The following is a 20,692-nucleotide window of genomic DNA, read 5'->3' as shown; positions in this document are numbered from 1 at the left end:
TCTTCCATTTTTTGATAGTTCATAAATAAATATGAAATGACATTAATAAAGGGTAATATATGAGTTCTTAGTTAAAATTTACACCTCTTTGGAATTACATTTGAAGAAAAAAACAGTAAAACACATTGTGTACTAATGAAATTATTCTGATAGTTAATTTTAGGGGCTTCGAAGAGGGAAAAATCCCCTCCGAAAATAGGCGCATGTTGTTTATTTGGAGCCCGAAATTTATAATAGGTCTCTTCAACTACTGTCTCATGTTTCTTCAATGTGGGACAGAAGTAATAATAAGTCTTCAAAGTCTGAAGTCGAAAACCAAAAACAACTCCTTTTTAGTTTTTAAGTTTAAATGGGAAATGCCCTCCTCAAGCAAAAAGCATAGCTGAGAGCATGATGAGCTTTGAAATTGAAACTGAATCAAAGGTAATAATCAAGTGAAATAAGGATTGAAAAATCTTCAAGGACTACTGGAGTGGAAGCTGGAATAGTGTTTTTCTCATCATTTGGTATGCAGAATTTGCTTGTGAGTTGTGACCATGATTTTCTGTTAAATTATATGGATGAAAGATTTTATTTTTCCAGAGTTTTCTTAGTAAGTAAATGCAAAAGATTAATTGCAAGATTGTAAAAAGAGGAGCCTAGTTAGTTTAGATGGCAGGAAAAGCCTTTGAAATGGAGCTAAATTAGTTCAAAGTTGTTTAGTGGGTTACTTTGGACTCCCAAATAACTTGTATAAATACCTGTAATCCAGGCATTTTGATCATTGAATAAATATAAGACACAATTTTTTCACTTTTCTCTCTTAAATTTTCTCTTCTTGGAAGAAGACTAGCTTAAAGTAAGTCAATTTTCATTTATTCTCAATCATTTCCCTTATAAACCACTGGGTTTCATTACAGCTTAGCAATTTGATTTTTCTGATACGGCATCACATTCAAATAGGTATTATTCTAGAGTTTCAATACACTACATCACATTCATATTTCCTCTCTAGTTTTTGCCAAAATATAGCATTGGCTGACTTGAACAGTTGTTCTATCAAAAAGAGATTGCTTAGGAATCAGTGGTAGACTGGTAGTGCTACCTGACGATGATTAGCGTTGTAGTCAAAGACTCAAGATAGTCAAAATTTCACCCCAAATATGAAGAATTTTCTTGGGTTCTAAATCTTGTTAAATCTTACCCAACCCAAATCTCTTGTAAGCATTTAATCAATACCCATACCTCATATGTTTTTTTTTTTTTTTGAAAGGCATTATTCTATTTTATTTTTTTGATAAAATAAGTTTATTTTAATGAGATGAATTGTAAAATAAAGAATGTATGTAGAATGCATTGTTAAAATGGTTATGTAAAATAAATAAATTGGGTTTTGGGGATTTTCTTTTGCATAATGGGATGCGAATTTTCTTACCTAACGCAAATCACATGTAAGCATTAAGCACTACCCTTACTTCACAGGTTTATTTCTCAAGATAAAATAAAATAGATAGGAGAGCTGGACACAAGAAGACACCAATTTCACAAGATAGTCATATAACATTGGGTTGGCTTAGGAAAAATAACCAATTTCTTGCATTCTAATTGATTACCGGTAAGTTATATATGAAACCATTTCCAGTTGTTGAAACATTATTATAGCTTCCCGTAACTTCTTTAAACTGTTCACTCTACAGGAATCCCTTAATAATCGTTAGACTCATATTGTAGGGGGCTTCCACTTAGGGAAACCCCTCCAAAAATAGGCGTATGCCACTATTTGCGGCGTGCACACGGTATTCTTTAGTAAAAGGCGAAAGAATAGTTCGCTTTGTGCTCACCGCGTGGCTGCGTGGTTTGGAAACGAAATGAGCTGCCATTTTATAGGAGCTATCTTAGACCACATTATTGTATCTATTCGATATGGGACAACTAGCGAATTTTAAAATTGAAAGCACTTCACACGTGCATAAGACCATTTGAGCAAGACTTAAAACTTTGGTCTTCTTGAGATAAAAAGTTCAAAAATGAACCCCAAAGGAGATGGGAGTGAGTGCTAATCCCTTTGTGAAAATTCACAAGCTGCTAAGAGCACGTCTTCTTCCTTTTTCTTTTTTTGGAAATAGTTCCATTTAACCAGCTTTTAAGTGCCATTCTTACCTTCTTCAGTCAAAAAAAAGTGCCATTCTCAACTTGCTAAGAATATTGTAACTCAATGACATTGCCTAGTCTATCTGACAAGGAGAATTAGAGTTCGAATTCCTTCCCAAACAACCCCACCCCCACTTGTAGCAATTGAATGATCAAAAAGAGTGTTATTCTCAACTTGGTTTGATTAACATGTAGCATGAAGTCATTTTCTTTTCCTTTCAAGAACAGATGAGCAACCACTGGGACATTAATTATAAGTTGAGATATTTTCTATAGTACTGCAGATCTGATATTGGGTCAACTTGAACTCTGGACACATTAAAGTGTGGCAAAAAATAATTACTGGAAATGAACCACAAAAGGATATCATTTTGAAGTAAAATGATTTAAGTAGCATTCATTGATGGAACTTTATTTGAAATCTGCTGAGTACTTGGCAAATACACAACATTCTATTTGATCTAACATTGTTTCACGTATTAAATCACAACATTATTCTGAATGTGTTCTAAAGATGATCAGATACCTATATGTCAACCGTTATCTTTGCATCAAGATGAGAGAATTCTTTGAAATAGGCCTTGAAATGCTCATACGAATGCTTCACGTCATCTACGGCACACATTTCTCTTATACTGTGCATTGATAGCTGTGGTGCACCTACATCAACTGTACGGATCCCCACACCACTTGCAAGGATAGGACCAATGGTTGAACCACATGCCATGTCATTGCGGACCACAAAATCCTGCATTATAAGTAATTCCTCTGCTATAATCACTTATTATGCCAAGAAAAATTCTTACAACATAGTTTCATCTAGTCAGTTTGTTATCCTCCTTGAAAGATAAAGTTCCTATCACATTTTCAGTTTGAGGAATGATTCCTTTTATAGAAATTGAGTACACTAGAACTTCTCACAACTCAATATCAGGAGAAACTGACCTGAATAGGAATGTTATGCTGTGTAGCTATCTCTCTGAATATGAAGGAAGTGACTGCATTGGTTGCATAGCGTTGATTTGCATTGTGTTTAATGACAAGCCCTCCATGCAACTTAGGCTGATGATTATCTTCATGTTTGTCCTAAGAAGGAAACTTAAATCAATATGGAGAAACAAACCAAATAGTGTCAAAGCTGGTAAGTTAAGCACTGTTGCCCACTCACCATATAATTAGGGTGTAATGCATGCGCCATGTCAGCAGATACTAGGAAACTCCTCTGGATCGCTTTCTCAATTAACTGGAGAGAAATCAAAGGCAATTAAAACAAATAAGTTTCTAGATGACAACATAATCATTGATCAATGTGTTGTGTTTGAATGAGGGATTTTGGAATTTTCTAGTTGATTTTCCTTATTTGAGTTAATAAGAGAGTTGTTTCCAAATTCCATGGAACTTTGAACTTAGTATTGTTCATGCATTCAAATCTAGAGTTAAAATTCTAGAAGGCTGTGTTTAGATGAAAAATTCTCAAGATTTTCAAAATGATGGAATTTAAAATACAACTATTATCCCATCAATTTAAAGATTTCATGCATTCAAATCCATGGTTAAAATTCCAAAAAGTTGTGTTTCAATGAGAAATTTGAAAAATTATAAAAATTTCAAAATGACTATATTTAAGTTGATTGCAATTTTAGTCCCGTTAATTTGTTTTTTATTAATTGGATGTATATATTTAAAATTACAAATTTATATTATTATAGCAGTTAATAAGTTACAATGATATTGGTAATGTTGGTAGTGATGGTGTGGCAATGGTGGACGCAATGTGGGCAGTGCGAAGGATAAGGGTTGTAGTATGAGATTGGTCATGGTTGTAGTATGAGATTGGTCATGGTTGTAGTATTTGTGCAATGACACCTTCCCCAATAGAATTTGAATTTAGAATTTGGATGCTTGAAAACACCAAGTTCAAAAATCTACAGAATTTATGAAACGACTCTTTTTTAATCTAAAAAAAATTAACATTAGAAAATTCCAAATTATAACTTTAAGCAAAATCCTAACTAAAATTCTCTCATCCAAATACAACTTGATGAAGATGTCTTCATACAAATTCTACTAACATTACCATTCTTATACTGCTATCGCCATTACTCTTCATATTTCCACCACTATTATTGTTACCACCTCTATCACCACAATAGCCTATTGCTGTTGACATCACCACAATCATTGTTGCTACCAACACTGTGGCCGTCACCACCCCCACCTCCGTGACTGACATCAAACCTGCCACCACCACCACCACTGCCAACCATCGCCACAATCGTTGCCATTGCCACCAACCACCACTACGACCACCACTTCTAATACCACCCTCGCCTTTACCACCACCACAATACTATACACCAAGTATTTATCATCATTATTATCATCATCATTGTAATCTTAATACATTTATTTGTCCATTTTAAAGAATCAAACTTTTTAAGGGAATATCATTTAATGCTTTGTCTCTTATAGAAGAACTTTTAAAAGAAGTTTTCAAGATTACCCTCATAAACTTTCAAGAATTTAAACATGAATACAATACATAGTAGAGATATATTGGTATGTGAGTAAATTAATGAATATTTCCTTTTAAAACTGGACAAGCATTTTAGGGCAACAAAAAATAAAATTAGACAAACAAAATGGGATAGAGGGAGTACTCAAATTTCTACATTTTTGTATATACTCATCCAAAGCATGGAAATTGTAATTGATGAGTTGGCACTCTCATCAATTTAAATTCTATCATTTTGAAAATTCTAAGAACTTATCAAAATCTTCATCCAAACAAAACCTAAAGAAGTTTAGAAAAAGTTGATGTGATTATGCCATTCACACATTCCTATTGATGCCACATATGTGCCAATCCAGTGAATCTAACTGACAATGTAAGGGAATATGACTATAATACTAGCTTAAGACAATAGGCTCAAACTGTGGTAGCTTGAATTTTGGGTAACAAGTTCTGAAGCATCATACATTACAAGTTTATTAGCAAAATTAACCAAGTATGGATGTAAGTGGCAAAATAAGCATATACATGTATTTAGATTTTTAAAGGCATGAGACCATTCTGATGATAGCAATGAACATTTCTTTTTCCTTTTTTTTTAAGATGCATATTTTCTTTTTTATCAAAACTTAGAATCATCAAAAGAACATGGAGCAACTATCACCTTAGGATCTGAACCAAAGGAATTGGTAATTCGTGATAAAGCATTTAGCATGACAGGAGACCCAGCTCCTTGGGCTGAGTTAGACCCAACCTCCTCATGATCAAACAAGGCCACCATTCTAACAGCAGTCTCATCCTCAAGGCTGCTTTCAGAAGATGTAGCATCGATCAATGCCTGATATTAAAAACAAAAATTATATGACCAATCAATTGTTTTGAACTGAAACAACAAAGAAGAGTACGAATAAAACTCAATGACAAAGAAAGTAATAATGGTAATATATACTGAGGTGGGTAGAATATATCACAGGTGGTATGTTTCAGCAGCAAAACATGCAGTAGGATGTCTGTGTGAGTTACAGCTCAGAAAAGTAATTACTTTTTTTCTTTCTTTCTTTTGTATTTAAAATTTTTTTCCCCTTAAGCTCAAACAAGCACTTCACATAAGTAAACTTTCTCTAATTATTGGCAGTTCAAGAAAATGTTGTCATGTTAGTTCCATTGTGATAACTTCCCAAATTTTTTCAATTAAGTTTATAATTTAGTAGTTTATCCACAAGGAATCAACCAGCATGTTACCCCAGAGAGATGCTAAGCACATTGCTGAAAAAATGGCCAAGCCGTACGTCCAAATGATAGGTCCTGATACCAAATTGTGATTAGACTAATACCAAACAAGTATATTAGTGTTACCCAGTGGAATTTAGCACAAGAGAGGAAGAAGCAAACAACTACAATAATTTACTTCATTCTTTGCACCTTATGAGATAAGAATAGATCAGACATTGATAAGAACACAACACAACACAACACAATCTCTACTTGGCCGTGGGACTAAAAGCTTAAAATAAATATGTTAATTGTATTTGATGACAGAACCAACCCAATGACATCACAAAATACCATTATCAAGGAAATCTCATATATGATGAGAAGAGAAAATTCAATATACAAATCATTACCTTCAGGTGAGGCATACTTGATTTAGATATTTATTAATGTCATAAATCAACAAGATAACGTGGCCAATAAGTTTTTATCAGGCATGGAGAACTCAAAAGTCTTCTAATTTGACATGAGAAACAAGTGGAGTACAGTCTTTGGTACATTGCAAAATCAAGAAATTGGTATGGTAAAAAACAGACTCAAGTATGCACCTCTTATTTGCATCTCAACAAAAAAAAAAAAAAAACAAAAAACAAAAAACAAAAAATGCTATATACATACCTTTAAAGAGCAAAATGACATGCAAAGATTGTCAAGTCGCCCAGAGAAAATGAATTCTTTCATGGCACCAGCTACAATACTTGGTTGAGTATCACATGCTTGTAATTCAAAATCACATATATCAACTGGTTGACAGCCAACCTGACTTGCAAGAAGCTAGAAAAAAAAATGAAAGAAAAACAACACAATCACTAACAAGCATACCCAGAATCATCAAGCTGAGATACTCCTAAAAGTTGAACTACATGTGTTCATACCTCTAATACATGCATGCTCTGATCTCTACCCATGAAAGTAAATTGATGCCCCTCCCCTCCCCTCTTCTCCCCAACCTCAAAAAAAAAAAGAGAACAAAAAGAAAAAGAAGAAAGAAGCCACGTGCAGTTTCAGATTTTACTAACCTGTAATAGGAGTGAGTGATGATTTGAGTTTTTAGTGGTAGTTTTCTCCTTTGTTTTCTTTTCGTCAGTCTGAACTTCAATTTCAACTGGACCATTTTCAGCAACCTCTTTATTGAGCTCTGCCTGCAAAATTTAGTTCATTGGATAAAGAAAAGAAAATCTTGAAACAAAAGGAATACATATTCACCAAAATCTTAAACAAGGTATGACTGTCTAACTTTAAGTTATCCCTTTTTCAATAGATAATGGATACATGTAATCATGGTTTGACATCCCATACTAGTATACATAAACAACAAAATGAACGTCTAATTAAAACAACTCTACCTAATGTCAAATCCATCATATGAATTGTGATTCCAATAAGGTGTAATCATTGAAAACGTCTCACTTCCTCATAATCATATTCCCCATAGAGTAATCATTAAAGGAGAAAATGTAACTAAAGACCAAACACATGTATCCATAATGATTCACAATAAAGATGAGCAAAAGCATATAATAAACAACATATAATAAATAACATATAAAAGTGCGAAATCCCAGGATTACCTTAATAGATGTTGCCAAGACGGGAAGAAGATGAGTCTGCGTATTCACCTTAAATCCATCATTGATACCCCTGTTCACAGAACACAACAGAAGGAAAGAGCACAATCACATAAAACAAGGTAACCCCAAGATAACTAACAAATATTTCAATCGCAATTATGACCACACAACAACCAAACACCTAAAAAAATCATGTCACAGAAAAGAAAACCTTTCTAAGTGAATTGCCAGGGTTGGGATCCGCATTATCGGCTCCTCAATTCTAACCAGACGGTGCAAATAGGAAGCAGAACCATCTTTTTCATCTCTAATTATCACCCTTCCCGCAATTGTTAAGTCACGATCAAACCAAGTATGCCACAAGCCACCACCATATGGCTGGACACCAACCTCCAAAAACCCAGCTTTACTTACCTGCACACCTCACCCATATTTCAAAACAAAAATTTTAGAAGTCCCCATAAACCACCCAATTATACAACATCATACAATTAACATTTCAATCTAGTTAATAGTGATGAAATTAAGAGAGCACCTTGGTAACAGGCTTCAGTTTCAGACAAGGACTATCGGTATGAGCACCAACTATATGGAATCCATTTCCAGCAACATACCTAAGCACAAGTTCCACAATATTGGTGACAAAGAAACTAAAACCATATCGAATAAGTCATATTATAATCAGTAAAAGTTTTTCCAATAATGGACATACGCAGTATGAGCACCAACTATATGGAATCCCATCGCAGCAACATGCTTCCGCACTATCATTCTAGAACTATTAGTCTAGAATGATGGTTATAATCATTTAACCATTTTCTAATAGCTTAAGCATTTGGAACAAATGTTAATTTATCATGGTATTAAAGCAAATGGTCCTGAGTTCAAACGCTTTCTTCACTCTACTCAACATTTAAAAGGTTAAAAATCTCGCGTGATAGGCCCCCACACGTGAGGCGATTGTTAGACTAATGATTAAAAGATAAATTAGAAATTGTTGCCAAAACTATGCCTATTAGGAAATAGTAAATTTAATAATGAAACTAAACCCACATCAAATTAAGTCATATTAACGGATACAAGCATAAAGATCAAAACTTTCCATTGCTTAAACTTTTCCTACACTTTCTCAGCAACCAAACGGAGCTAAAATCCCAATAACCAAAACAAGAACCATACTTTTTACCAATTGCAAAAGCAACAATCGTAGAGTGATTCCTCGTGAAAAAGTATCTCTTCCCAGCTTCCAATTTCCAATCCTCTCTCTCTGAAACTTGCTCATACCCAAAGCTTCTCAACAGCTTCTTTGCCTCCTCTGAAACATCAATGTATTATTAACCAAAAAAATAAAGGAACCCAATTTGAAATCCAAACAAATAACAAGAAATGAACGATGGAAAGTGTTTTTTTTTTTCCTTTAAATATAATATTTTTTTGTTTTCTTGTTGGAGATTTTCTCAAGAAACAAACGGAAAGTAAAATGGAAAAGAGAGAATGAGAGTAATCACCAACGGCGTGGAAAGCAGTTGGGGAAGAGTTTAAGAAGTTGATGAAATCAGAGACGACTGAGCTTGCTTCTTCTTTAGCCATGGCTTCCACGAACTTCAACGCCTACACTATCCCTTTGTTTAAATACTGAGAGTCTCTCTCTCTCTCTCTCTCTCTCTCTCTCTGTGTTTATGGGCTTTGCGTGAAATTTACTTGTAGATAGTAATGGATATGAAAGAAAGAATAAGTTCTTTGGGCTATGGGCCCATAAACTATGGCCCATTTTGATGAGTTTTATGTACAAAGAAGGAAAATTGATTTTTATATATTTTATTGGATCTTATAGTTGCTGATAGCCAAATCCAGGCTGGGAAGGAATGATAGCAGGAGGGGCCTTGGATCTTATAGTTGAATCATGAATGCTTGTGTGGCTTATCATGTTTGTGAGATATTAATTAAGATATAATTGTAGATTAAGTATTGTTACTTTTTTGTTGTTGTTGAAATTATGGGTTTTATTTTGTAGTAAAAAAAAAATTGTAGTTATGTTCTTTTCTTGTAGGATAGAGTATGAGTTCAATTAATCAAATATAGTCTCCTTAACCTTTTCTATGGTATAAAGTAAAGAAGTTTTGAATTATATAATATATAACATCTAATTGATGTGAAATTCAATGCACATCATAAGCATGTAAGGAACGAGAAGGTATCTCATGCGCTAGGCGTATAAAAGATTTTTCCGTAAGGAAAATAAAATTAATTGGTAGACTTGCAAAGAACCTTGTAGTTCAACTTGTTGGCACTTTCTAGAGTTTTCAACGGAGATATTTTATGATCCAAATCTCTCATCTCCCGTTGAATTTGTCAAGTTATTAAATAAAATAAAATTCAGTAGACTTGATATATTAATCTACTTGAAAGTTGAAAGTTTTTTTTAAGCATAATGTAACATCACAAAAATTTACATCAAGCACATCTTTAATATTGTACAACTCTTTTAGGAACAGTGATGAGACTCCTCTAGTTTAAAAATACTGATTCTTGGTGATATAATAAGTTATGCCTGGTTCTATTCTTTAAATGCTTTTTGTGACTTTTGTCACAGGGTAATTCTTTTCTTCCCATGGGTACTTATATTCCTTTTCTTCTTCTTTTTCTCATGTTGCTTAGACTTTAATTCATGGTTTCTAACTGAGATGCTTTAACAATAATTAATATCAATATTATCAAGTAACAGTGATGGCTATTTCGAATCTATAAAAGCTATATATATCAAACAGGCTACAGATTTCTTCTTCAAAGGGCACAAAATGACGTAGCTAGGTAGGAGTAGGATGGCACAAGCTTGCAAGAGAGTCAATTGCAATTTGTGAAATATCAGCTGTTCTTCCTCTTCCTCAAAAGCAATATTGGAAAAGTTCCTAAATCAACAAATGGGAATGATCTAAGTGTAAAGTTTCTGAATATGGGGTGCATTATTAAGTTGGAATGTATATATTTTTTGAGAGGAAAATGGTGTTTAAAGTAGGCAAAATGCATATTTTTTTTACATTCTCCAATGAAAATGTTCTAAGTGTAATAAAGAAGGAAAGAGCATTGAGTTTTCTTAACATTGTTTATTTATAACATGGCTTTTCCTATATCACATAGGTTCTTCTAGTTTTATAATAAGGTTTCAATAAAGATATGAACGCAATAAAAATTCATAACAGTTTCATAATATTCTTTGTGGGGGCCAGTTAATCAGTAGGTATTATTAAGATTGTACCAATTGGGCCTATGACCCAATCTGAGGACATTAACTAATCCGAGGATGGCCAGATAAGGTTATAAGAGGAACGATATAAAGAAAAAGGTAAAGATAGTATGAGATAAGTCCAATGAATGTCAGAGGATAAAAACCATCTCGGAAACAAGGGTCCGGGGTCAATAAGAGTGTCATATCATCATAGACTTTCTTCAAAGTTACATCACAACTAAGAGTTGGACGTTGGACAAGGGATAAGGAAAGGGGAGGGTAACAAATATCTTCAAAAAACTACTACCTCCGCATTAAATGCCCTGCAACTAACTCTCTGGCCGCATTAAAGTGGAGGTGATACCTGAACAGTGGTCAAGCAGCTTTACAGCTACTGGTTGATGGTTTTGGGAGGTGTTGGATAGGACAAGAAAGAGTTCCCAGAATCTAACCTACACGTGTGTGGTAGGGATGATACCAAGATTGTAGTATAGAGCATGAGAAGATAGCCTAAAGAAAAAAAGGAGAAATTTTTAATAAGATGGTGCACTCTTGTAACTTTGTTCAAAAAAGAAGACATTATAACATAAGCTCCTCAAGCCACTTCGAGGACAAATTTTTTTGTTTAACTTGTGTTTAATAGCCTTAAATTAGCAAATTTTATCGTTTTTCTACTGGAATAGATCTAGTTTTTTTATCCATGCTTTACAAATTTATTGTTTGGACTTTTTGGGCTAAAACCTAACACTATATTGGGTCCAATCCAAATTCAGTACTTACATTCTTAAATTAGCAAATCATCTTAAAAAAAAAATTAAAAAAAAAAAAAAAACCTACTATCTCACACATGGGTCCACCATAATTTACCCTTAAATATTTTTAATGGTCAATATGTGAAGTTATAAACTAATTAGGAAATATCCTTTAAAAAAAGAAAAAAAATTAATTTGAAATTATTATGAATTGTTGCTATATTTCTAGAAGGACTTGTTAGGGTTTGACATAACATTTGGATCACCCAATAATGGTTCTATTGGTAATGAGATTATGAGAACAGCCATTATGGTAAAAAAATTTCCTTACTCACATGGATTAATCAAAATGAGAAATATGCTAGAAGTTCACAAGTAGATAACATGTATGTAGTTCAAGTTTTGGTGACTTACAAGCAGGTTTAATTGGTTGTAAACTTCATGAAAACTAGCTACTACATATTAGTATGGTTTGTTTTTTCATACATGACTAGAAAAAACCAATTAGTAACTTATATGTGTTGACTATTTATTATATTTTCTCCCATTCCTAAACATGGAACAAGTTTTTTCACACAAATATCTCAATTTTATACAATAATAGGTTTGTAGTTCAACTAGCAGATCTTGATGTTTGTGATGGATAAGTCTAAGGTTCAAATTTCCTCCTCCACAATTATTAATTATCAATATATATATATATATATATAAAACATTTAGACATAAATTATAATAAAAAAGTATAATAATAATTTAAAAAAAAAACCGACTGTTTATGTACTTTTATAAAGTAAACTTTAATACATATATTGGATATGATGTGAAACATGTAAACTATTCATAAAAAATAAAAAATAAAAAATAAAAAATGTAAAACATGTAAACTTCCATGATCAGCTTAAAACATATTATCAAGTATTAAAAACTTTTGAATTTTGCATTCACAAGTTTTTTTTAGGGAGAGTAAATTTTTTAGCGAAAAGTATTTAAAATGTTTAGAAATTAATCAACCTTTTTAGTTATTAGAACTGTGTTCAATAAATTAGGGGACAAAATTTTTTACATTTTTTTTTTCATAGCTGCCTACTACTATACTTAATCCATAATAGTAATAACGTAAATGGTGAGCCAATGCGAAAGTGATCTGTTGCTCAAATCATTGCTTAACACAATAGCAAATTGTGAAAAAAATTGTGTTCTTAGCCACTACACTGTAGAATTGCTCCAAGTTTTGAGCTGTTGGAAGATTTCAAGGGTAAGCTCTGTAATTTATGCTTTATTTAGTATTGATTGTAGGAAAGCGTCTCCGAAGATTTCAAAGGAGAAGAGGAGGTTCTTGGTGGTGGTGGCCTCTGGGGGACTAAATGAGCAGAGAAATCAGATTGTTGATGTTGTTATTATTGCAAGAATTCTTGATGCTGCATTGGTTGTGCTAGTCTTGCAGGTTAATCTGATCTGGGGAGATGAAAGGTAAAAGAGAAAGATGTGACTAATTTTGATGTGTTTAGTACTTCAGTCCTTTGAATGTATATATTTCCAGCACTCATTTATTGTGACATATGAATGGTAGTCATGAGTGGATTAAAGTATTGGTCACCTCTTAATGTTTCTAGCATCCATCACACATTTGAGCTAGTTCAACATGGTTTCTATACAATTTTTCCATTTAATTGTTAGAATTGTCCTGTATTGAAGGAATTTATATATGGAAATCAATTAGTCAATTTGTTTTCGTAATAACTGCAGTGAGTTTTTAGATATATTTGATGTAAAACATTTCAAGAAGACTTTACAAGCTGATGTACGCGTGTATCATCTCTGCCTTCCACACATACGATGTCAAGGAAAACCATTGAAACCAAAATTCCTTATGATCTTTCTCCACTCTGGATTCGAACCAGATTCTTTAGACAAGTAAGGAATTCTTTGTTGATGGAAATTCCATCTGCTGCATTTTATTATGATTTAGCTGCTAAGGTGAGGTTAGTGCTGGAAAGCATTTAAAAAAAAAAAAAAGAATATTGGCATATAGTTTACACTTATAACTTTTTAACATTGTATTAATTTAAAGAAATTTCACCAACGAAGTTTTTGTTGGTAGAATGCGAAATTCGGAATTCAAGATGCACTCATTATGATATTTTCTTTTTCTTAAAGAACAGTCTATTAGATATGTGTGAATGCACGTGTGCCAACTGTTCTAGTGGCTCTAAAAGTTATAAATATTTGAGTTTGTCTTCAAATACATTTGAATCTCACACAGAGAAATCATTTTCTCCTCATACTTTTCAAATTTGATGGTTCATGCAGCTGAATGAAGATGGTGTTCTGGTGTTGAACGGTTTAGATTCTAAACTTTCAAAGAATCTTCTGATCTGCAGAAGCTTCTATGTAAGATACATTGGCATCAATCTCCATTATATTCATATCAAACAATCATCAGTGTAGTTCTATAGCCTAATTATTTTCCATTTCATCTTCATATTGCAGGTAGCCTTTCATGCATTAAGATATGCAGCACCAATTACGGAGCTTGGAAATCGGCTTGCAAGGAGAATGTGGATTGAAGGCCCTTTCATTGCTTTCCATCTCCAGCTAGAGAAGGATGTGTGGGTCAGAACTGGATGTCTCACTGGTTTAGGCACAGAATATGATGACATCATCACCAAGGTTTGAGAGTCTCAACCTGAATACCTGACAGGAAGGTTAAACATGACCTACATTCAACAAAGACTTGCTGGACTATGCCCTCTGAATGCATTAGAAATGGCAAGGTATATCAGAAACTCAGAACTAAATATATATAATCCTTGATAACCTTTTTTAAGACTATAACTGGAGAGAATTTTAAATGTGGTGTTATTGCAGGTTCCTAAAGGCTCTAGGAGCACCCAGAAGTGCACGGGTATACATTGCAGGAGGTGAGCCATTTGGGAGAAAAAAGGCTTTGCAGCCGCTTGTGGCAGAATTTCCAAATGTTGTGACCAAGCAGAAGTTGGCACAAAATGGAGAACTCACACAGTACATTAACATGTCATCAGCTCTGGCTGCCATTGACTACATTGTCTCCCTGAGCAGCGATGTCTTTGTACCTTCCCACAGTGTAAAGATGGGATCAGCAATGCAAGTTAAGTGCTTGGAACTTCTAAAAAAGCTACTTCCATGAGGAACTCCAAATGACATCAGTTCATGGCAACCTTGCTTAAAGAGTGGCTACCAATTTTAAATTTAGCCCCTTATTGCAGAAAACACAAAGATGGTTAAGTATAGTTTGATGGAATTGATAATTGCTAAAGATGGTACAATCTAGTTTTATTGAAGTGATATTTCCTAAATGGAAAGTTTCCATTATATATTGTTGTTATGTAATTTCATCCTACAAATCATCAATCTGCATAGGCATTTTGGATATAAACCGGACAAGAGCCACCTGATTACTGGAAACTAGAAGTCATTGTTCTTTGACATGAAGTCAAAATCATATTTATGTCTGTGGTACAACTGCTATATCTGTGCTAGTTTATCTCAGTCCATGTGCTTTGTATTGTTGACTTAACAGGGTCATCGTGCTTATATCGGGCATAGGAAATATATAAAGCCAAACAAGCGAGGTGTGCTTTCTTTTTTCAATGATACCTCCATTTCTGATGCAGAATTTGGACGCATCATGAGGAAACTCACAGAAAATCTCAGGTACAGCCTGAGATGAGAGCTAACAGGAGAGATAGGGATGCCCCATACCTGAGTGCATGTGCAGACACAGTACAGGCATATTTTGAAGCATCTCAATGAGTAAATTTTTTCCCTCTTCTTTTGGGATGAATCTCAATGAGTATACTCATTTGTAAGTTTGTAAGTCATTTCATACGAATTTGTAAGCTTTTTGTTCAATTAGATCACTACTAGCATTATGTTTATAACTATAATGTTTGGTCTTATGCTGAAAGTCCATAACCTCTTTCACTTATAGCCTTGAGGTTGGTATTTCTTCTTTGCATTATACAAAGCATAGATGCAACTTACAGGAATACTATGTGCTATAATGAGGCTGCCCAAGGCTTTCTTGAAGAATAAGACAACCATTATCTCTGCGTTTTTGCCAAATAAAATGATTGTCATTTTTGTTTTTTTGAAAACCTCCTACATCCTGCAAGGCTGGAGTAAATGATTTCTAAATGAAAATGGATCTCAATAACACATATGACCTGTGTACAGTGTACACCAAGACTAAAACATAAATCAAATGTAGAAAATTGACTGTTGGCTGAAAGAAAGGATGACATATCCTCAATAATTATTCTTGAAACACCACAAGCAATGAACCATGCAAAAGATAACAACCAAACTCATCAAGGAAAGCAAAAAGCTAAAAGTCAGATCACTAAGATCACAATTGAGTCCTTCCAACTGTCATTCTTTCAAGAAAGAACGGAGCCATTTTGCAGACTTCTTAGGATGGCGATTTAGGTTGTCCAAGTAATCCACATAGTTAAGCCCAAATCGAACATTGTAGCCTGATCCCATTTCCATGTTGTCCATCAATGCCCATATGAAGAATCCTTTCACATTGGCTCCCTTCCTGCACCAACCCACCATACAAAGTGATTTTCATATGTAGATATATGTAGTATGCCATTTTTTCAGTCTCTATAACGATACCATACTTCATATAACTTAATCTATGCAAACATGCTTCTTTGGTTATGTCTGTCATTTTAAAAGAAGTTTGCAAGGCTTATAAAGAAATGTTTGATGCTCACTTCATGCCTTCCCTAACAGCATAAAGATGTCCAAGAATGTGCTCAATTCGGTAATCATCTTCCAATGCTTTCTCCACTGGTATGGTGTCATCCCTTTTTGAAGGAACCCCTGCTCAAATAAGAATCATTATTTCACAGGCTGGAAATGTAAATAAATATTTACAAAATAAACTAAGGTACAACATGGAAAATCAGACAAACAAGGAGACGTGTTGGTGTGTTATTAATCTAATTGACCAACTTACCGTTTTCAGTTATATAGATTTTGGGGTTTTGATAGTCCTTCTTAAGATGAACAAGGATTTCCTTCAGCCCTTCTGGATAAATGTAAATGGCATCGCTCCCTTCAGCCTATAAGACGTAGACCAGAAAATTGAAGACAGAATTGCCTTTTTCATTATACTGATAATCCTATTTTTTATTCTTTAATTTATTATATTCATTCACTTTTACAACAACTGATTCACAATATAATTCAAACAAGCATATCTGGGTTTTGATGATATTACTTAGTCGTTGCAAATATTATGTTCTTACCAACTCTCCAATTGGTTTTCCATTCCTGTCCACTGTAACAAAAAACAACATACATAAGTACAACATCATAAAATCCATCTAGTATATGAATTTGAGGATCATGGTTCTCTAATTAGACCAGAGAATTTAATTTAGTAACATGTAATGGCCAGCCTGGGTTGTCTAGGATGTTATCTGTCCCTGCACTTATGAAGTAAAAAGCAGCCATAATAATCTTCAATATATATTGTTGTGGAGCATGTACCTTTGAGATCAACGTATTGGTACTGGTCATGGCTTTGAGGTGAGTCATCTGCATCGATTGGAAGAGTACTTGCATAACGCGAGGTATAATAATTGACACCAATAAAATCATAGGCACCTTTAACTAATTCTTTTTCTTCTTCTGAGAATTTTGGAAGCGCATTTCTAACCAAAGCCTTCATTACAAATGGATAGTCTCCATAAACTAATGGATCCATATACCTAATTAGCAGATCATAAACTTCATTAAGTTAAAAAATGGATATGAATTACCATTAACAAGTTAATTGTGATTAAATTTAAACTGACCATCCCATCAAAAAGTCCACAGCTCTATCTGCAGCATCTTTATCATAATGATATCGTGTTTCTGGCTCAAACCATTGGCAAACCAGTGAAATTCCAATTTCACCACCTTGTGTAGCCTGTAAAAAATGTTAGTAACACAAAATAAAACCAATAAGTACAAGACAAGTAACTTTCTGATTAAAAATTACCTGGTACTTTTCCTTGTATAGCTTTGCAGCAGCAGCATGGGCTAGTATGATGTGGTGAGTCGCAAGGTAGGGATCTGTGGCAGGGTTAGGATTTGGATTTGAACTTCCCATCTTATAGCCATATTGACCAAAAACTTGTGGCTCATTGATTGTTGTCCAATGTTTAACTCGATCTCCAAAGGTTTGGAAACATAGGTCGGAATAGTTTTTAAAATCATCACTACATTGTATACACAAAATGATGTAACAGTTCAAACTCCAACTGATCATTAAGCAAAATTAGTATTTATACATATTTCAAATGTGTAAAAAAAAAAAAATTGCTTACACAATCCGGCGATTCAAGAAGCCATCATACTCATCTTGAAGAGCTTGTGGTAAGTCAAAGTGGAACAATGTCACAAAAGGTGTTATGCCTTCACAAGTTAAAATTAAAACACGAAATAAGTACAGATTGAGAGCGATAGCCTTCATGATATAGTATAAGAATAAGTGGCATTGAAAATAAATATACATTTGTGTCCTTACCATTTTGGAGTAGTTCATTGATAAAATTGTTGTAGAAATCAATGCCCTCCTGGTTAACTCCCCCACTCACAGTACCCTCTGCAAGTTTTTTGATGAAGAATAAACTGATTAATAAGATGATTTACTGATCTTTTGCATTTTGTATCCAAATTATCATTATAATTATAGTTATTTACAAACTTGTTGTCTTTATTATTATTGAATATATGTGGGGACTTAGATAAACTTTCTTTGCCTTAGGTCCATAAAGAACCTAAACCAAGCCATTTGATATTTCAAAAGCAACTTGGGTTGATTGAAAAATTGGAATGTAAGGGTTCTCAGAGACCAGATAGACCATAATTAAAGAACATTACTAGGTAGAATTCTTGGCCAAGCAATGGAGAATCTGTAGGCATCCACACCCATTTTCTTCAGCAGCTGCACATCTTCCTATAGAAAAGAACAGCCATCTTTAATCTTTACTAGTAAATTAATCCATCTCATAGATCCAAAATTTGGATGTTACAGATGACAATCCAGTGGTGCCACAATTGGTAATTGAAGTGTGCAAAACTAGTTTTTTCTTAATTAGATCCCACATCTTTTTGTAGTTATCAATTATATATAAATGAAGCTACCCTTGGATATTATGTTACAGACTTGCAGTTGATCTAACACTTCAAAATTGTTTCAAAATAATTTTCATTCCAATCTCTTGAATAGTACTTTTGCTGGTGATTGCAACTACTGTGGCTAATACACATACTTTGTATCGGTTGTATGAATCCACAGCTATGTCCCTTTCTCCAACTCCATCTTGTATAAACCGATCCCAAGTGCTTGGCCCTCTACCTCCTTCATCACCTGCTCCTTCAGTCTGCACCAAAGCAAACCATACCCTTAAAAAGAGAGAATTATAATATTTATACATTACAGGATTACTATAAAGTTTATTGCATAGGTTTTAACACTACACAAATAAGTACTTAGAAATTTATTTATTATATATCTTGTTGATATGATGTCAATCATATTAATTGTCACGTATGTAGAGTACATTTATACATGCACATGCACATAAACAAACATTAATATATTTATATGCATGGATGGTGCATGCATGTATGTATAGAGAGAGAGAGAGAGAGAGACCTGAAGAGCAGAAGTGGAGGCTCCAAACATGAAATCAAAAGGGAAATCTTTTCTTTTCACAACTTGGGGTCCTGAAATGGTTGAAGGCTTGCAATCATGACCATTTTGTTTATCCTTTAAAGGAGTAGGAAGCTTGATCTCTCCCTTCAAGCACTTCACAGTGGAATGGTGGTAGCCCTTCCTAAAAGAAGGCACTCTAACTGGCAATGTGACAAAGACATTGTTTTCACTAGTGAAGTGAAAGGACTGAGGACATGATACACGTCTAAGAGAAACATGATCAAGAAGAGCCATATGATGGCTTGCAAAGATGGCCACAAATGAAAAGAGCTATAGAGAGATATAAATGCTAGTTTATGTAACTTATTAGACTTGAAGTGGTCACTATTTATACTGAAGTGCATGGACATCAACGTATTTTCAGAGAAAGCTTTCGTGATTATTTAATGTCTGCACCGCCCAGGTGACCCCTATCCTAAGTCGGCAACATGCAACTAGAAAAAATAATCATACAATAATCTGTTGAAACGTGGCTTGAATACAGGCACCACGCTACACTAGTTTGTTAAAACTAGAGTTAGCGCCAAATTAGAGAGATGCTTTAGAATTTAAACGTTTTAGGTTAAGTCTAAAACAAAAGTATATGAGGTGTAAGTTTAGTGGCATGAGGCGAAATATGTGAGTTTCAGTCAAGGAAGTCAACACAATACTGGCATCGATCAAGCTGGCTGTATATACGGTGCCGGTATAAAATATCAAGTTGTACCAGTTGTTGTCTGGAACAAAAAAAAAAAAAAATTGTTATGTAAACTAATAATACATTAAAACTTAGGCTAATATATATTAGGCTTATAAAATATGTGGATTTTAAATTATAAGTTGATAAATTCAAATATATAGTATTTATTATGTATGGAAGTGAACAAATAGCGATTACTTTGAAACGGTATATTGGTACCAAAATATTTTGTTCTACTAGTCAAATTGAAACGGTTGGTAAGAAATTGATTCATTTGAATTCATTTAATTCAACTGATAAAGTTTTTTGTTGTAAAATAAGAGATACAGGTTTTGTTTATTTATGACTTCCCAAAGTTTTACTATGATTTTTGATTATTTTTTTAATGATATTCACGGCTTAATTGAGACATATTGGAACACCCATGTGGCTTTGCAATTTCACTAGTCATTGATCAATTTCAGCATGCAATATTTCCACCGGTCCTTGGTCAATTTAAGTATAATGTACTTCAAACCATTTTACCAACGTGGCCAATTACTATTTCTGGCCTCATCCTCATAAATGGCATGATTTTCTTGGTGTTCCTTCCTAATCTCTTTGGTTGAATAGTTTAGTAATATTCCAATCAAACTACAAGGGATTCTGTGTCATTTTCTGAATGAACACAAAACGATAATGCACTGAAAATGAGATCAGATAATATCCACTAAAAAAAGAGAGAGATAAGATTCTGAGTCAGTCAATAGCGTACGCTTTCCAACTGATGAAATAGAAAAAGATTTAAAAGA

The 20,692-nt window shown here is 33.8% G+C and overlaps 2 protein-coding genes, 1 non-coding gene and 1 pseudogene across 3 annotated transcripts in view; 1 reads left to right on the top strand and 3 right to left on the bottom strand.

The window, feature by feature from the left end:
* The window catches only part of LOC126701696 (probable aspartyl aminopeptidase), a 38,107-nt gene extending 28,947 nt beyond the window's left edge, over positions 1 to 9,160 (bottom strand). The window contains exons 1-11 of the mRNA XM_050400002.1: positions 8,994 to 9,160; positions 8,665 to 8,800; positions 8,021 to 8,099; positions 7,697 to 7,899; positions 7,486 to 7,555; positions 6,934 to 7,056; positions 6,533 to 6,688; positions 5,307 to 5,480; positions 3,299 to 3,373; positions 3,076 to 3,216; positions 2,657 to 2,878 (exon numbers count right to left, since the gene is read on the bottom strand). Of these exons, the coding sequence (XP_050255959.1) occupies positions 2,657 to 2,878; positions 3,076 to 3,216; positions 3,299 to 3,373; positions 5,307 to 5,480; positions 6,533 to 6,688; positions 6,934 to 7,056; positions 7,486 to 7,555; positions 7,697 to 7,899; positions 8,021 to 8,099; positions 8,665 to 8,800; positions 8,994 to 9,075 (1,461 nt within the window). The 5' untranslated portion in view covers positions 9,076 to 9,160. The remainder of the gene's footprint in view (positions 1 to 2,656; positions 2,879 to 3,075; positions 3,217 to 3,298; positions 3,374 to 5,306; positions 5,481 to 6,532; positions 6,689 to 6,933; positions 7,057 to 7,485; positions 7,556 to 7,696; positions 7,900 to 8,020; positions 8,100 to 8,664; positions 8,801 to 8,993) is intronic.
* Positions 1,713 to 1,829, bottom strand: LOC126704478 (U5 spliceosomal RNA). The gene has a single exon (XR_007648192.1). It is a non-coding gene; the product is annotated as a U5 spliceosomal RNA (small nuclear RNA).
* A 3,423-nt stretch (positions 9,161 to 12,583) lies between the features above and the next one.
* LOC126704327 (O-fucosyltransferase 37-like) lies at positions 12,584 to 15,319 on the top strand (annotated as a pseudogene).
* Positions 15,320 to 15,698: 379 nt separating this feature from the next.
* Positions 15,699 to 19,518, bottom strand: LOC126702073 (beta-glucosidase 13-like). The gene is made up of 12 exons (XM_050400687.1): positions 19,163 to 19,518; positions 18,777 to 18,887; positions 18,385 to 18,460; positions 18,029 to 18,106; positions 17,829 to 17,916; positions 17,501 to 17,720; positions 17,313 to 17,428; positions 17,005 to 17,225; positions 16,761 to 16,792; positions 16,469 to 16,574; positions 16,224 to 16,332; positions 15,699 to 16,042 (listed from the first exon to the last, which is right to left on the bottom strand). The coding sequence occupies exons 1-12, from the start codon at positions 19,454 to 19,456 to the stop codon at positions 15,874 to 15,876; spliced, it is 1,620 nt and encodes a 539-aa protein (XP_050256644.1). The 5' UTR covers positions 19,457 to 19,518; the 3' UTR covers positions 15,699 to 15,873.
* Between the last annotated feature and the right edge of the window lie 1,174 nt (positions 19,519 to 20,692).

This window comes from Quercus robur, chromosome 10 (assembly GCF_932294415.1).
Source record: "Quercus robur chromosome 10, dhQueRobu3.1, whole genome shotgun sequence".
Classification (NCBI taxonomy): Eukaryota; Viridiplantae; Streptophyta; class Magnoliopsida; order Fagales; family Fagaceae; genus Quercus; species Quercus robur.
The sequence above is the reverse complement of the archived record's forward strand: the minus strand, read 5'-3'. Positions and strand labels throughout refer to the sequence as shown.

Coding starts and splice junctions, on each gene's coding strand:
- LOC126702073 (XM_050400687.1), bottom strand. CDS start 19,456: ATGGCTCTTCTTGATCATGTTTCTCTTAGACGTGTATCATGTCCTCAG. Junction 18,107..18,384: donor TTGGCCAAGAATTCTACCTA/GTAATGTTCTTT, acceptor AAAAACTTGCAG/AGGGTACTGTGAGTGGGGGA. Junction 17,226..17,312: donor GTGGACTTTTTGATGGGATG/GTCAGTTTAAAT, acceptor TCTGCTAATTAG/GTATATGGATCCATTAGTTT.